The sequence below is a fragment of the Heloderma suspectum genome, chromosome 2 (genome assembly GCF_057233095.1).
Source record: "Heloderma suspectum isolate Gila_16-S chromosome 2, 16-S_ref, whole genome shotgun sequence".
Lineage (NCBI taxonomy): Eukaryota > Metazoa > Chordata > Lepidosauria > Squamata > Helodermatidae > Heloderma > Heloderma suspectum.
In genome coordinates, this window is record NC_139459.1 from 376,833,078 (window position 1) to 376,850,014 (window position 16,937).

Consider the following 16,937-nt stretch of genomic DNA (forward strand, 5'->3'; position numbering starts at 1 on the left):
TTGGATTATTCTCTTTTATCTTTTATTTTTTCTTGCTTTTCTTTATATTTTTTCTTTTGAAATAGATAATACATCTAGTATCAAATTTATTCCTGATGGTTGAAGGTTTATATTAAGTTTTATTATTATATAATACTATATATATATTTCATTATTATTATTACTACTAATAATATGGCCCTTTGGGAATGAATTGTAGACCTGTTTCCTTGATATAAGATTGATGATATGGTATAGAAATGTAAGGTTGTTTATTAAACTGTAAGACGGTTAAGGTTATAGATATAGTTTTTAAAATAGAATGGCATTGGAGGCCGGGGGGTGTTGGAGTTTAAACTTAATTTTTTAAGGGGGAGAGGGAGGGAAGGTAAAGGTGTCCCCAACCAGTCATGTCCGACTCTAGGGTGCGGTGCTCATCCCCGTTTCTAAGCTGAAGAGCCAGCGCTGTCCGAAGACGCTTCCGTGGTCATGTGGCCAGCATGACTGAACACCGAGGTGCACGGAACGCTGTTACCTTTCCCGCCGAAGCGGTACCTATTTATCTACTTGCGATTTCTTGCTTTCGAACTGCTAGGTTGGCAGGAGCTGGGACTGAAGACGGGGGCTCACTCTGTCACGCGGCACTCGGGTCTCAAACTGCTGTCCTGCCGACCTTCCGGTCTGCAGTTCAGCATCTTAACCACTAAGCCACCGCGGCCTGAGGGAGGGAAGGGGAGGGAAATTTTCTTCTTTTTTTCTTCACTTCCTTTCGTCCTCCCTTTCCCCCTTTTCCTCTTTTTTTCCTCACTCTTTTCTTCTCTTTGTTATTGTGGTGTCCTCATCAGAATAGTGTACTGTTGGGATATTGAAGTATTGATTAGGTTGTTGGTAATTTTGGTATTGTTTATTTCATTTATAAAAATAAAAGAAAGACAAATATATTAAAAAAAGAAAGAAAGATCAGGTTCATAATCTGGCGGTACTCTTAGATCCATCACTATTGCTGGAGGTTCTTTTGGCCATAGCAGTGCAGAGTACCTATGCCAGCTTTGGCTGGTTCATCAGCTACACCCCTCTCCTGACAGGGATAGCTTGGCCACAGTGGTACAGGCGCTAGCAACCTCAAGGCTGGATCACTGCAATGCACTTTATGTGGGGTGGCCCTTAAGGCTAGGGCAGACCACAGCAGCTCGGCTGTTGTCAGGAGCTGGCCCTTTTCAGCATGCAACTCTGATGCTGAGGGAAATTAACTTCTTATTCATTAATGAACCATGTTTACGGTTTTGGTAGTAGTGCATAAAGCCCTAAACGATCTGGGAGCAGGATAACTGAGAGAGCGCCTTCTCCCTGTCAACCTGCCTGGTCACTGAGGTCATCAGAGGGGATGCTCCTGGTGGTTCCACATGGACCTATGGCTGGATTGGAGTTCACCCAGAGAAAGGCCTTCAGTGGGGTGGCCCCCTTTCTGTGGAATTCCCTTCCCCTGGAGGTCAGGCAGCCATCAACGTTGTGTTTTTTCCGGCGCCTCCTGAAAACATCCTGAATTCAGGAAGCCTTCCTGCACTGACCAGGCACAGGTTTTTCAGAGTGATGCACACGCTCCTCTCCCCTGCACGAGCGCCCAGCGAGGGAGGCCGGCTGCAGGAGTCACTGGCCTCGAGGGCCACTGACGGGGCACCGTGGCCGAACGGGAGATCCCAGCCTCACAGGGCCGTTGTGCATATTGGCCTGGGGGGCGGTGTTGGACAAGCACTTTGCGCCGCCTGGTGCCCTGCACGGAGCCCGTCTGCGAGGTGCCCCCCATTCCTCCCCCCGACCCCCACAAAGCAAGGCGATCTGCCCTGCCCCACTCCCCCCGCACTTCTGTGCCCCGAGGCCCACTGTCCCTCCTGGCGTCTCTCTGGTTGTGAGGCCTCGCTGGGTGGATTTCTCTTCTGGAAGGCAAAGGTGGGGCCCTTCTGAGTGTCTCCCCCACGCCCCAATTGCAGAACTTCCTGCTTGTCTAGGAACATCATCTCTGTCCTTTCACCCCTTGGAGGACTGAAGGATGAAGCTGCCTCCCTCCTTCCCAGCTGCCTCCATTTGCTGAAGCTTTCGGGTGGGTTCTCTGGGCTCCTTCGGCACGGTGGCTCCTTCCCTCGGGGGAGGCCAGGGTGGAAGCCGCTCTCCGGCTGCGGGGGAGGTGGGGTGGCTGGCGCGGCTTCTCCTGAGCAGAAGCCGTGAGAGATTCACTGAGTTTGCCTGAAAACCCTTTGGCTCCTTTCGGCCTCCCCGCACCTCGTGCCCTCCAGATGTCTTGGACTATCCTGTCCAGCCATGATGTTGGGAAGACCAGATAAGGGAAGACCGGCCGCCTGGTGGAAGCTGCTTGGAAGAGGGCAGACGGACAATCCCTGCAGAAGCTGGAGCAAGGCCGCACCGCAAACCCCACTCAGGGCTTCCTTTGAGGTGGACCTGGCAGTCCTCAGCTGCTGCCACAGGAAGGCCTCAGGCCCACGAAACCCTGCCTCTCTCTGGGGCAATGGAGGAGCCCCTCTAAGGCCTGGTCTGCAGAGCTACTTCCCTGGAAACAGGCGACATCCGTTGATGGAAACCCTGAAAGGCCGGGACATCTCGGTCCAGTTGGACACGTGCATTGTTTCAAGCCAGGAAAGGGGAGAGGAAGGCACAATGTCTTGCCCTGAGTTGTAAGCCTATATGCTTACTAGTCCTCAGTGTGGTAACTAGAGGAAAACACACACACACACACCCCGCCATCTCCGAAAGCTGACTGCACTGAATAGAAATGCCACGTAAAAGGCAAAGGAGCTCTCTCAAGCAGGAACCATCTATCACGTACAACATCCTGAAGCAGAGAAACTTTCCTAACATGTTCTACGCTGTAGCCATCATTGGTCTCTTCCTGGCAGAAACACTCCTCTGCTTGATTGTGTAGTCATGGGACCAGCTACTCAAGTGTTGGAAAGCTGACACTACTTTAGGGTCCCAACTGTAGGCTCCTGTCTCCCAGAGGAAGGGCCCATTGCTGTGGGAGTCCCCTCAGGCAGGGGAATTCTCTCTCTGGCTCTTTCGGTCCCTTTCATCCTCTTGACTCAGCTCTGCTACAGCAATTATGTCCTGTGACAGACTCCTCCTTCAGATTCCCCAAGGTGAAAGAGGCTGCATGTCGGGAAGTCAGCACACGGATGCCAGCAGCTACACCTCTCTTCTGTCAGGGCTGTTTGTGTTGCAAAATCAGCAGTACGTCCTGTGTGGCTCTTTCCATTTGCACTGGCCCAAGACAACTTAATGTCTGGGGAAGAAAACCCAAATGGCACCTCCCTGGCACATAGTAAAAATACAGTTCCCTCCATTTCCAATGTTTAGGTGTGAGTGCCAATCCCTATGTAGCCAAAACGGAATCAAGAGGCTTGAGGGAGCCCTAATATTTACAGAAGTAGGATTAGAAAAAAATAGGGGGGAAAGACATAAGAAGGGGAAGTGCCCCTGAACAGCCACGCTAGGACGGAGCACGCTTAGTGGCTAGAGAATACTGACTGACGGGTGCAGGGACAGGGAAAACGGTGAGAGGGAAAATGGAAATGAGTATTCTGGAGGAGAGCATGTCTGACTGACCAGAGCAGTGAACAGGAGCACAACCACGCTGCAACTGTTTGTTGTGCGACAGAGTGACTACTGACCATGCTGGCTGGGGCTTATGGATATTGTAGTCAAAAATATCTGGTGGGTGCACCTCCATTTCAGTGAAGTACCTGGCAATTGGTGTCTGTTTACAGTGTCCAAAATCTGCCATGTCAAGGGACCCACCTTACTTTGCCTCATGGTAGGACACATTCGTGTATGTGTTTTCCTTCTAGTGTCACACTTTCCTAAGAGAAATCCAGTTTTCTCATAAGCGGACTGTGCATGGATGGCAACGGCTGGCTGGCAGCCAACTTTGATACTGTGAATCGGGTTGAGTGAAAACTGGGAGCACTGAAAGACAATCATCCCCGGACTGCAAGATGGATCACCATTAACCACGAAGCCATTGTGTGGCCCTCATGGTTTAATGAAGGTAAGGTTTGGGTTGTGCTTGTTTTAAAGGTTCCATCAGACCCCAAATAATCATTCGTCTGCCCCCTTCCCTGCCATTGTGGAGCAACAGAATCATACGCGCAAAGGTGGTTTCACTGCCATGCAGTTGTGCATCAGAAGCGCCCCCCTCAAAAAACGGGGCGGAGTCACTGGAAGTAGCGGTCCCACTGGCTCCATTCCACAAGGTGGGGGCGGATTCCAGGGAAGTGTTCGCAGCCTCGCACATGGGTGGCTAAGGGCGCGATCCTATCTAGATAGGCAGCTGCCTCCGAACTCAAAGGGACTGCCTATCCAAAGCAAGGCAGGAGAAGCACAGTGGGATCATTCCCTCCACAGCTCCTGCCCTGCTTTTTCTGCTAGACAGCCGATTTCGGCTGTCTAGCCGTAGGGGGAGGGGGGCGAGCGGGAAGGGAGGCTGCTGTATGACACATAGGATGTCTCATACACTCCACTCGGCTCTCCCCACCCCGGAACGCCCCATCCACGCCCCTTTTCGGCTGCTCCGCACTCCTCTTCCAAGTGCGGACGGAGCTTCTCCACGCTGCCTCGGAGGCAGCGTGGCAGTGGGGGGAGGTCGGTTTTCCAGGAACCGACCTCTAAGCGCGGGCTCCAAGGCCAGTTCCTGGAAAACAGCATATCCTATGGCCGTCTAGCCTCTGTCGCTCCCTAAGCCTTTTTATGGCTGCAGTCCTATACACACGTACCTGGAAGTCCCATTGAAATCAATAGGGCTTATTACTTATGAGATGTGTAAAGGATTGCAGGGTTAGTTTCACAGTCAGGTGCTTTGTTGGACACTCTGCCACAAGAGATCAATGGCCAGGCTGGGTGGTCAGCACACAGAGCGCCACTGGCCGGCTCCCCGCTCCCACTTGCTCTGAGGGGGGAAGGGATGAGTACCCATTCCAGCTCTTCCTCTCCCACCTGCAGATGCTGGGGGCCACTTGAACGTGGGACAGTGTGAGAGACCAGGGGCTTTAGTTCTCCAGTCTCCGCCATCCACCCAGTGATGGAGAGATGATGCTGTCCAAACCGCTGTGCATTTCATTGTTCTTGTTTATTGTTAGCATTTCAGTGGCGTGGAAAGAGCTTAATGGAGAGTGAAGACCCTCTGGCCTGGAGGCCAAATGCAGCCTGCTGAGGTGCAAACGCTGGTTCCCTGCAGTGCCTCGCCCCTTCCCCATCCACTGAGGGTCTGACAGTTCCATAGCTTTTCTCCCACCTTTTTGCCATTCAGCAGAACCTGAGATACTTAGCAGCTTCAGATACACATGTAATGGGGACCATACAGTTCCATTCCTGCTTAAGACCCTGCATAGTAAGAAGCAGAGACATCACCTTGCCAACAAAGGTCCGTCTAATCAAAGCTATGGTTTTCCCAGTAGTAATGTATGGCTGTGACAGCTGGACTATAAGGAAGGCTGAGCGCCGAAGAATTGATGCTTTCGAACTGTGGTGCTGGAGAAGACTCTTACGAGTTCCCTGGACTGCAAGGAGGTCAAATCAGTCCATCCTAAAGGAAATCAACCCTGAGTGCTCATTGGAAGGACAGATACTGAAGCTGAAGCTCCAATATTTTGGCCACCTAATGCGAAGAGAAAACTCCCTGGAAAAGACCTTGATGCTGGGAAAGACTGAAGGCAAAAGGAGAAGGGGACGGCAGAGGATAAGATGGCTAGATAGCATCACCGATGCAATGAATATGAACCTGAGCACACTCCGGGAGAGTGTGCAGGACAGGAAGGCCTGGCGTGCTATGGTCCATGGGGTCACGAAGAGTCAGACACGACTGAACGACTAAACAACAACAATAAAATGTATTTACTACATATTTATTTTTTATTTCATTTCATTTCATTTACAACATTTATATACTGCTCCACTTCTACAAAGATTCCAGAGCAGTGAACCATAAAAGATAAAAAAAAAAGTTGAAATAATAAAACCACATATTCAAAGTAGTTATTTTTAAAAGAACTATAAAACCTGTGGCTGGTCAGTTAAGGCTTCCTGAATTCAGGATGTTTTCAGGAGGCGCCGGAAAAAATGCAACGTTGATGCCCGCCTGACCTCCAGAGGCAGGAAATTCCACAGAAAGGGGGCCACCCCACTGAAGGCCCTTCTCTGGGTGAACTCCAATCCAGCCATAGGTCCATGTGGAACCACCAGGAGCATCCCCTCTGATGACCTCAGTGACCAGGCAGGTTGATAGGGAAGAAAGCACTCTCTCAGATATTCTGGTCCCAAGTTTTTTAGGGCTTTATGCATTAGAACCAAAACCTTAAACATGGTTCATTAACCAATAAGCAGTGAATTTCCCTCAGCAACAGAGTTGCATGCTGAAAAGGGCCAGCTCCTGACAACAGCCGAGCCGCTGCGGTCTGCTTTAGCCTTAAGGGTCGCCCTACATAAAGTGCATTGCAGTGATCCAGCCTTGAGGTTGCTAGCGCCTGTACCACTGTGGCCAAGCTGTCCCTGTCAGGAGAGGGGTGTAGCTGATGAACCAGCCAAAGCTGGCATAGGTACTCCGCGCTGCTATGGCTGCCAGAACCTCCAGCAATAGTGATGGATCTAAGGGTACCGCCAGATTATGAACCTGATCTTTCAAAGGGAGTGGAACCCCGTCCAGAACACACAATGACCTCTCTCCTGGACCGGAGGAACCACTCTCACGGGCCTTCTGTCTTGCCTGGATTCAGCTTCAGTTTATTGGCCCTCATCCAGCCCACTGCTGAGTCTAGGTACTGATCCAGGGCTTGTGCAGCCTCACAACATTCAGATTACGTAGGGAGATAAAGCTGTGTATCGTCAGTACACTGACAGCACTGGGCTCCAAATCCCCTCATGATAAGTATTGCTAAGCATGGATCGTGGGTCGATATGACTGATCAGCCTCAAGAAGTGCTTCCGATAGACTCCGAAGCGGTAAACACAGCTGGGCCAAACCTGGAGTCTAAGAACGGTCGCAGGGGTGGGGTGGGGGGAAGAACGCTTCTATAAGTGGAAGGAAGGGGGGTTGTGACTTTTGCAAAATTCCCCTTTCTTCTACAGCCCACGGTGTCACCTCCCACACTGCGCTACAGGATCACCCAAGACTTTACGGATCACTCAGGGGGGTCCAGGGGGCTGTAAAGGGAAGGCAGAATCTGTCAAAGTCAAGTCTCCCACTCTGCGAAATTATAAAAGTTTCTGGTAACAGAAACGGTTGGAGATAATCCATTTTTTACACATTGTTTAACAAAATTATGTCCTTAAAAGGAAACAAGAGTATGGAAATAGGCAATAATTAATCTAACCACCCACGGTTATTTAAATCATTTGTACTGTGAGGCTTCTTTTATGTAAAGTAAGACATGGGCCCTGCCTCCAGCTCATGTCTGTAATCCAGACACTTAAACAGTTTCTCCTGCCTCCCAACCGTAAATGGAGTCAAACAGCTCTAGGGAGCAGGTAACCAAGGAAAGTCTGGAGAACACAGAGAACATATATTCTGGCTGACCCTGGTTTCGCAGTGGTATCTGAGGCTGCCTCATAAGCACACTGTTCCTCCTGAGTAGGCCTTTACTCCTGCGTATTTCCTGGGCGAAAAGGTATTCTGGGAGTCAGGTAGGCACTGCCACCATGGCTCTGAGTATCCCAGACGATACACTGCGATTGGTGCTCTGGTGAGCCATGGGTGGTGGGAGGGGAATCTGGAATAACAGCTGGGCTCGTGACAGGGTTCAATGGTTTGCTGGGAACCTCAGATGTGGCATCGCTATCACAGGATCCCTCCTGTTGCCCCAGGTCTGCTGTGGGAGAAGATTGTTCCAGAGCATCAGTCTTCTCCTCCTCCGAAGAGGTGTGTGTGTGAGTTCCTTGATGGTACTGGAGGGCACCCCTCTGGCGGAATCTTTTTCCACACTTCAAGCATTCAAAAGGTTTCTCCCCTGTGTGAATTCTTTGATGTCTAGTAAGGCACTCCCTTCGACCGAAGCTCTTTCCACACTCAAAGCATTTAAAAGGTTTCTCCCCTGTGTGTGTTCTTTGATGTGCAGTAAGCCTTGCCCTCTGAGTGAAGCTCTTTCCACAGTCCAAGCATTTAAATGGTTTTTCCCCTGTGTGAGTTCTTTGATGGTAAATGAGGTCCCTTTTCATGTAGAAGCTATTTCCACACTCTGAGCATTTCAAGGGTTTCTGCCCTGTGTGGGTTCTTTGATGTGAAGAAAGGTTTTGCTTCCACCTGTAACTTTTTCCACACTCCAAGCATTTAAATGGTTTCTGCCCTGTGTGAATTCTTTGATGTAAAGAGAGGTATGCCTTCCACCTGAAGCTCTTTCCACACTCCAGGCATTTAAGCAGTTTCTTCTCTGTGTGGGTACTTTGATGTACTCTAAGAGATGTTCTCCATCTGAAATTCTTTCCGCATTCCAAGCATTTAAGTGGTTTCTCCCTTGTGTGAGTTCTTTGGTGGTAATTAAGAGCAGACGGGCAATTGAAGCGCTTTCCACACTTCAGGCATGGATATCCTTTTCCCACCTGGTGAATAATTTTATGTGCTCTCAAGGCACCCTTCAGCCTGAAACTCTTTCCGCAATCCAGGCATTCAAATGGTTTTTCACCTGTGTGAATTCTTTGATGTCTGGCAAGGTCGTGCTTGTCACCAAAGCTCTTTCCACACTCCAGACATTTAAATGCGTTGTCTTCTCTGTGAATTATCTGATGATGAGTAAGGCCATGCCTGTACATGAAGCTCTTTCCACACTCCAAGCATTTAAATGGTTTCTCCCCTGAGTGTATTCTTTGATGGATAGTAAGTGCCCCCTTGTGATTAAAGGCTTTTCCACACTCCAGACAGAGAAATGGCTTCTCTCCTGTGTGAATTCTTCGATGTTTAGCAAGGTCATGCTTGTCACTGAAGCTCTTTCCACACTCAACACATTTAAATGGGTTGTCTTCTCTGTGAATTATCTGATGACGAGTAAGGCTACGACTGGACATGAAGCTCTTTCCACACTGCAAACATTCAACTGGTTTCAGTTTCTCTCCTGTGTGAATTCTCTGATGTGTTGCAAGGCTCACCTTCCACCGGAAGCTCTTTCCACATTGCAAACATTCAAATGGTTTCTCCCCTCTGTGTATTCGTTGATGTGATTCAAGGGCACTCTTCCAGCTGAAGTTTTTTCCACACTCCAAACATTTAAATGGCTTGTCTTCTCTGTGAATCATCTGATGACGAGTAAGGCCATGCCTGTAAATGAAGCTCTTTCCACACTCCAAGCATTTAAATGGTTTCTCTCCTGAGTGTATTCTTTGATGGATAGTAAGTGCCCCCTTCCGATTAAAGGCTTTTCCACACTCCAGACAGATAAATGGCTTCTCTCCTGTGTGAATTCTTCGATGTTTAGCAAGGTCATAGCTGTTCCCGAAGCTCTTTCCACACTCCAGACATTTAAATGGGTTGTCTTCTCTGTGAATCATCTGATGACGAGTAAGGCTGTACCTGGAAATGAAGCTCTTTCCACACTCAAGACATTTATATCGTTTCTCTCCTGTGTGGGTTTTACAATGATCATCCAAGGTTGATTTACAAGTGAACGTTTTTCCACACACAAGACACTTCTTCTCCCTCTTTTCTTTGGGTGTTTTTTGTTGTACTATAATTGCATGGTGGTCAGCACCCAGACATTTATTCTTCACTTTATTTCTTTGGGTTTCCTCCAGCTTGTTCATCCCATCTTGATTCCCAACATTCTCTTCCATGTTTTGTCAGTCATCACTTTCCTCGGACGCTTGATGTGTTCTTTTAATTTATTTTCTCCCACACATCTCTGCCTGAAAGACAAACAGAAACAGAACCTAAGTGCAAAGAAGAAAGCCACTCGCAAATTAGGGAATGAATTTGATGGACTTAAATAGAAAGGAACACCTCAGTTCCGTAAACCTAATCAAACTTTATCTCCAAAAGTAAGATCAAAACCCACCACTCCAAAGAGGCGCTCTGCCCGCTGCAGAGTAAATCAAAATACTTTCCAAGCCCGCATTCATTTCAATTCTGTGAGGCCACTGCAGCATCCGTACACTGAAATTCAGGAGACTTTGCCCAGTTCCTCCCAAGAAGAAACTTTCAGAGCGAGGAAGAGGAGCAGCCCGCAGCTTTACAAGGCCATGACCTAGGCAAGCCAAGAATTCACACAAATGTTCATGTTGTCCAGTACGCAGTCCTGAACCAGCACTCTCCATCTGATCCACCTTTAGCACTTTCTAATCCTATCCATGCACCCAATCCGACTGCATCCCCGACATCCTACCAAACATGGCAGCCAACATCCTATCACTTGACTACTGGGAATATACTATCAGGCAGAAGTATATTGGTACCAGGAAGAGACAAATGATGGTTACGGTGTGAAGGATGCTGGGAAGTTGAGCTTCTTCACTGCAGGAATGTGGACTTTATAGTTAAATGTAACTGTACATTATGGATGTTTTCTGAAGTCTGTACACTGCCCTTTTGCCTTAGAGGTAAGTCGTTTTAAATCAATACATATAATGACATGCAGATATTATGATAAGACAAGAGCCCACTTCTGGCACACTTACACCACTGCTCACGCTAAACTGCATCTACGTATTTGGCTGCCTGGAATTGCTCAGCGATATATCTCATACCTTGAACACACAACGTCCCAGATTCGAACCCCACAATCTCCTGGGAACAGGATCTCCCCAATGTAGCAGAGCCAGAAAACACCAGTGCCTGGGATCTTGGAGAACCTAGATACAGCGGCCATTACGGAAATTGGTGGAATGGGGAGAACCGGGGGGATGCGGTCACCTCTGCATATAAACCCTACAGGAAGGAGAGGGAAGGGCGTCCTGGAGGAGGTGTTGCTGTGCATGTCAAAGAGGGAATGGTCCTGAGCAGACTAGAAAACCTGCAAGGGCCAGAGTCTTCCCACAGAAGCGCTGTGGGTGAGAATACCAGGCTCCAAAACTAGTTAAGTTCTAGGAACATTAGCTGTGTGGTTTTAAATCTGTTATTGTATCTTAAATCTGCGGCTAGGTTTCATTGTGGTTTGCACTTTTATATTGTATTATTAAGCTTTTCCATTTTATATTGTATTTTATTATGTACATTTTGGTTTTAATCGTTGTGAACCACCCAGAGAGCTTCAGCTATTGGATGGTAGAGAAATGTAATAAATAAATACATAAATAAACATGCTAGCATCCCCCAGACCAGAAGGCTCAGGGTGATCTTGAGATGAAAATGAAATCAGGGAGGACTCCAAATGACGATGTGTTGAAGTAATGGGTGTCGTCAATTACCCCCACATTGACTGGGGGCAATTCACCTGAAAACAGCTCTTTTCCAGGACCAGCCTCGGTTTTACTGGCACTCTGTTTTTTAAAGAGTAATTTTAATATTATTTTTCATTCTCATGATCTTTTTGTTCATTGCATCACTTGTTACATTGCTTCAGAATCTGTTTAGATGCAGAGCTGCATACAAATGTTGTAAAATAAAAAATAAAATGATAAATGTTGCTGAACCAATTGGAAAGAGTGACAGCGGTGCTATCAGATTTAATTGTTTAAGTGGAAAATTGCAAAGGAATTCCAGCACAATCACATTTCACTTCCAAAGAGGAAACTTCTCTAAAGTGAGGTAAGTGGTCAAAAGGAAGTTGAAAGGGGCGGGTCAAAGGGGTTAAAATGAGTAAGCACACAGAAGGACAAGCCCCGCTGAAAAAGAATCAACATGGCTTTCGCAAAGGTAAGTCCTGTCTCACTAACCTTTTAGAGTTCTTGGGGAATATCAATAAACAAGTGTACAGGAGAGATCCAGAAGACATTGTTTACGTAGACTTCCAAAAGGCTTTTGACAAAGTGCCTCACCAAAGACTCCTAAGCAATCTTGGCAGTCAAAGAATAACAGAAGAGATCCTCTTCTAGATCAGTAACTGGTTAAAGAGCAGAAAGCAGAGAGTAGGGATAAATGTCAATTCTCCCAATGAAAGGAAGTAACTAGTAGGGTCCCACAGGGATCTGTATTGGGACCAATGCTTTTCAACTTGTTTAGAAATGATTTAGAATTAGTGAGCAGGAAAGTGGCCACGTTTGATGACACCAAATTATTTAGGGTGGTTAAAACCAACAGGGATTCTGAGGAGCTTCAAAAGGATCTCTCCAACCTGGGGAAATGGACATCAAAATGGCAAATGCCATTCAACGTAAGCAAGGGTAAAGTGAAGCACGTTGGGCCAAAAAAATCCCAACTTCAAGTCTAAGCTGATGGGATCCGAACTAGCCATCACTGACCAAGAGAGAGATCTTGGAGTTGAGGTAGACAGCTTGATGGAGATGGCAACCCAGTGTATGCCTGTTGAGGAAAAGGCGAACTCCATGTTGGGCATATGTAGGAGAGGAATTGAAAGTAAAAGTGCCAATATCATACTTGTTGTTGTTGTTCAGTCGTGTCTGACTCTTCGTGACCCCATGGACCATAGCACGCCAGGCCTTCCTGTCCTGCGCTCTCTCCCAGAGTGTGCTCAAGTTCATATTCATTGCATCGGTGATGCTATCTAGCCATCTCATCCTCTGTCGTCCCCTTCTCCTTTTGCCTTCAGTCTTTCCCAGCATACTGCCCTTACACAAATCTATGGTGCGACCACACTTAGAATACTGTGTGCAGTTTTGGTTACTGCACATTAAAAAGATAATGTAGAACTGGAAAAGTGCAGAAAAGGGCAACTAAAATGATCAAGGGGTTGGAGCAACTCTTGTATGAAGGAAGGTTGCAACAGTTGGGATTGTTTAGCTTACAAAACAGGAGGGTAAGGAGAGACATGATAGAGGTCTACAAAATTATGCATGAAGTGGAGAATATGGATAGGGAGACATTTTCTCCCTTTCTCCTAGTTCTAGAACCTGGGGTCATCAATGAAGCTGATTCGTGGGAGATTCAGGATAAAACGGAGCACTTCTTCACACAGCACATAGCCAAACTATGGAATTCATTACCAGATGGTCACCAATTTGGATGGCTTTACAAGGCAGTTAGACCAATTCCTGGAGGAGAAGGCTATCAATGGCTACTAGTCCTGATAGCTCTATGCTGCCTCCAGTATCAGACGCAGTATGTCCATGTACAGCAGTTGCTGGGGAACATGAGCAGGAGGGTTCTGTTGCACTTGTGTCCTGCTTTCTGGTTTATTTTATTTTTATTTATTATTACATTTATATCCCACCTTTCCCCCCCCAAGAAACTCAAGGCGGCGTACATAACCCTCCTCCTCCTCACAACAACAACCCTGTGAGGTAGGTTGGGCTGAGAGTTTGTGAATGGCCCAAAGTCACCCAGTGAGCTTCCATGGCCGATAGACCCTTGGTCTGATCCAGTATGGCTCTTATGTTATGTTAACTGCTGCCACTCGGAGTACACATTACTGGTTGAGACAGCCCAACCATCTGATTCTGAGTTTGTTAAGCTAATTGCTTAGAGTTCCAATACAGATGGTGGACACATGCATTTGGCTTTCTTTCCAATTGAGACTCCACAATGCAAAGGCATCAAACTAACACTTTACATACTTTTTTGGAGCTCTTTTGTCAAAGCTGCTCACAATAATATTAATGCAAAGAGGTCACTTAAAACAACCATCAGCCAAATAAGGAGCACCAAACACAGAGAGAAAACAAGAAGCATCTAGTATCAGCAGTAAAAACAATACAGCATGTTAACAGCCTACTGAAAGACGATAGTGTAGACTATCAAGCTAAAAATTGGAGGGGAAGGACGAGGAAGGCTTCCTGAGACAGGGAGTGCCACAGACGAGAAGACCCTGTCTTTCATACCCCCTATTCTGCCCAACCTAGCCTCGGTGGTGGGATGAGGAGTAGTGCCTCCCCTGGTGACTTCAATGGGTGTCCAGTATCATGTGAGAAGAGGGAGTCCTTCAGATAGCCTGGTTCCCAAACAGTTCAGGGCTCTAAAGTTGAAACTGACAGTTTGATTTGAGCTTGGATGCTTTGCATGAAAGAAGTCCTGGGTTCAATCCCTGGCATCTCTAGCTAGTGCCAGCAAAGAATCTTGCCTGAAATGCTGGAAAGTCACTGCCAATCATTGTTGACAATACTGGGTTAGATGCACAAATGGACTGACTCAGTATTTTTCAGATATTTCCTCTCATCACAGTAAACATCATGCAGTATGGGAGTGATGTGCTCCAAAGAGTGGATTCCTGACACCAACCTGGGAGCGGCAATCTGCACCTACTGCAGTATACAAACTCTCCTCAAGGGCAGCCCCACAGAGGGCACACTGCAGTAGTCAAACCTTAACATTGGCAAGGGCTGTAGAACAGTGTCAAAGAGGTCTGAGGAGGGAGGTTCTATGAGGAATGTAGTGGATAATTAGAGGTATTTGCAGGAGAACTAAAGTCCCTCTTTGGTGGGACCTAGTAGAGAAGCACTGATTATTTTCCTCTCACAAGGAAGGGAAAGGGAATCCTCACCGACAGAGGCCACATGCCGCTAATATTTCTCATGTCTTCCTTGTACACAGAGGCCTCTACCCTGGATCCAGCAGAGCCCACTCCTCCTTGGAGAAACCCACAGTCACCTCCTCAAAGGACATTGCGAGCTGAAAGGAAAACGAAAGAGACAAAGAATATATGTGTCATCACAAATAATACATAGTCATGCCATTTTAATTAGTTATTTATTCCCAGCTTTCCAGGTGGCTATCAAAGCAGCTTCGAGAGAGGACAAAAACAGAAAGTATAACAAGAAACATAGTAAATTAATCACTTGTCACCTATCACCATGCTGGCTGGGGCACCCAGCAGGGAAAGCCTGCATGAAGAGATGGTTCTTGAGCAGACCTCTAAAGAGCAAGACTGAAGGCATCTGCCTCACGTCAAAGGTGGCTGCTGTGACACTAAGCATTCTAGTCAAGGTATCCCCAAGGGGAACCCCAGGAGCCTGTGACACCGTGAGAAGTTCTCCTCCCAAGGACTGCAAGATCCATGACTTTAGTCCTCATAAGGATCTTCAGGTCCTCCTGAAAGAAAAAACCCTCTATGCGTACACAGCTGAGGCTTGAAGAAATGGAATATATTCACGCGAATTAACAGACCCAACGTGTTCCCAGAATATACTGTCTTCTTCATATACCTCTAGCCTGAAGTAGCTGAGGCTATCAGCATTGACGAATGTCTGCAAATAACAGTATTTGCACTGTTAGCAAATACTGACATTTTTGTACCCATTTTTAAATCTGGGTTTCCCTACAGAGTCGATTTCGCATGACAAATTGGATCAAAACATAACTGGCGTGACATTATATGCTTCACGTCTCTGACAACGTAACTGTGGGAGGAACCCTCTGCGTTTGTGCCAAGAACCTAATGCCCTCCATTTAGAGAGAGGATCCACATTAGAAGATTCCAAAACTAACCAGATCGAAGTGGAAAACGCCAAAATTTTGTAGACATCAACAAATAGGCCTCATCATATAAACAAGATCTGGAAAGCCAAAACCACCTTCTTGATTTTGGAAGCTGGATCCTTTTGAAGGATAGTCTTGGAAGGGGGAACCCTCCAAAACCTTATGAAACAGAGCACTGAGTGTCAGTGTTAAACTAGGATTCAACTGCCACTTCGGTCGATGTTTGTCCTGGACAAGGAAGGGGGCACCTTCTTGTCCTTTGCCTCAGGCAGAAAAATGTCATGTGCTTGGCTAACCCCTTCCCCCATACAACTGCACATTCTCCAGGAGTCCCCATTAATACACTAGATGCTTCTGGAAGTGGAAGGAAGGGGGTAAGTGACTTTTGCAACTCCCCTGTCTTCTACTTCCCTGCCATATCACCTCTCACGCTGTGCTACAGGCTCACGCAACACTGCAGAGAATATTTAGGGGGTCCAGGGGGCTGTAAATGGAAGGCAGAATATGTCAAAATACAGTTGCCACTAAACTATAGAACTTCCTTTCCAAAGATCCAGTAAAGCAAAATATACCTCTAGCCTGAAGTACCTGAGGTTGTCAGCATTTGCTAATGTTAACCATTAGCAAATTTTGATTTTTAATGCTTCTATGTCCACCCATACAAAAAAAAGGGCTTTGCATCATGTTACTTGTGGGAGATATGTGGATAGGGCCCCAGTTTTCTCCCTCTCAAAATACTAGAACCCGGGGCCATCCTACAAAGCTGACTGGTGGGAGATTCAGGACAGATAAAAGGAAGGGCCTTTCCGCACAATGCAGTTCAACTGCGGAACTCATTTCCACAAGATGTGGTGATGGCCACCAACTGGGGTGGCTTTAAAAGGGGGTCAGACAAATCCCTGGAGGAGAAGGCTAGCAACGGCTACTAGCCCTGGTGGCTACGTGCTGCCTCCAAGACCCGAGGCAGTGCGGCTCTGCACACCAGGCGCTGGGGAACATGGGTGGGAGGGTGCTGCTGCGCTCATGCCCTGCTTGTGGGGTCCCGGTCGACGGCCGGTTGGCCGCTGCGCGAACGGGCTGCGGAGCAGATGGGCCCTGGGCGCACCCAGCAGGGCTCCTCCTGTGTCCTCTCCGCTGCACGAGCGCCCGGCGAGGGAGGCCGGCCGCGGGCCGAGCGGAGATGCCGGCCTCAGGGGCCCGGCGCACACTGGCCGGGGGCGGCGCCGGGGGGACGAGCCCTTGCGCCGCCTGGCGCCCGCGCGGAGCCCGTCTCGGGCGCCCCGCCCGGGGAATTATTTCTCCCCCCCCCGACCCCCGCGAAGCAGGGCTGCCGCCCCCGCCCCTACCTCGCGAGCCCGGCAGCCCCGCCGCCCCCGCCGGCGCCTCTCTGGCCATGACGCCTCGCCGGGCGGATTTCCCTTCCGGAATGCGCGGGCGGGGCGCGGGC

At 48.1% G+C, this 16,937-nt stretch overlaps 1 protein-coding gene across 2 annotated transcripts; it reads right to left on the bottom strand.

Annotated features, from left to right (window-relative positions):
* Window positions 1-5,872: 5,872 nt before the first annotated feature.
* Window positions 5,873-16,920, bottom strand: LOC146356268 (uncharacterized). Of its 2 annotated transcripts, XM_084831471.1 has the most exons (4): window positions 16,837-16,920; window positions 14,556-14,683; window positions 11,836-12,002; window positions 5,873-9,870 (listed from the first exon to the last, which is right to left on the bottom strand). In XM_084831471.1, exon 4 carries the CDS (start codon window positions 9,796-9,798, stop codon window positions 7,618-7,620), a length of 2,181 nt encoding a protein of 726 aa, XP_084687597.1. In that variant the 5' UTR covers window positions 9,799-9,870; window positions 11,836-12,002; window positions 14,556-14,683; window positions 16,837-16,920; the 3' UTR covers window positions 5,873-7,617. The 2 variants fall into 2 exon arrangements, with proteins under 2 accessions (XP_084687597.1, XP_084687596.1); XM_084831470.1 differs by lacking the exon at window positions 11,836-12,002.
* Between the last annotated feature and the right edge of the window lie 17 nt (window positions 16,921-16,937).

Excerpts from the sequence above, each read along its gene's own strand:
- LOC146356268 (XM_084831470.1), bottom strand. The coding sequence starts at position 9,798 with ATGGAAGAGAATGTTGGGAATCAAGATGGGATGAACAAGCTGGAGGAA.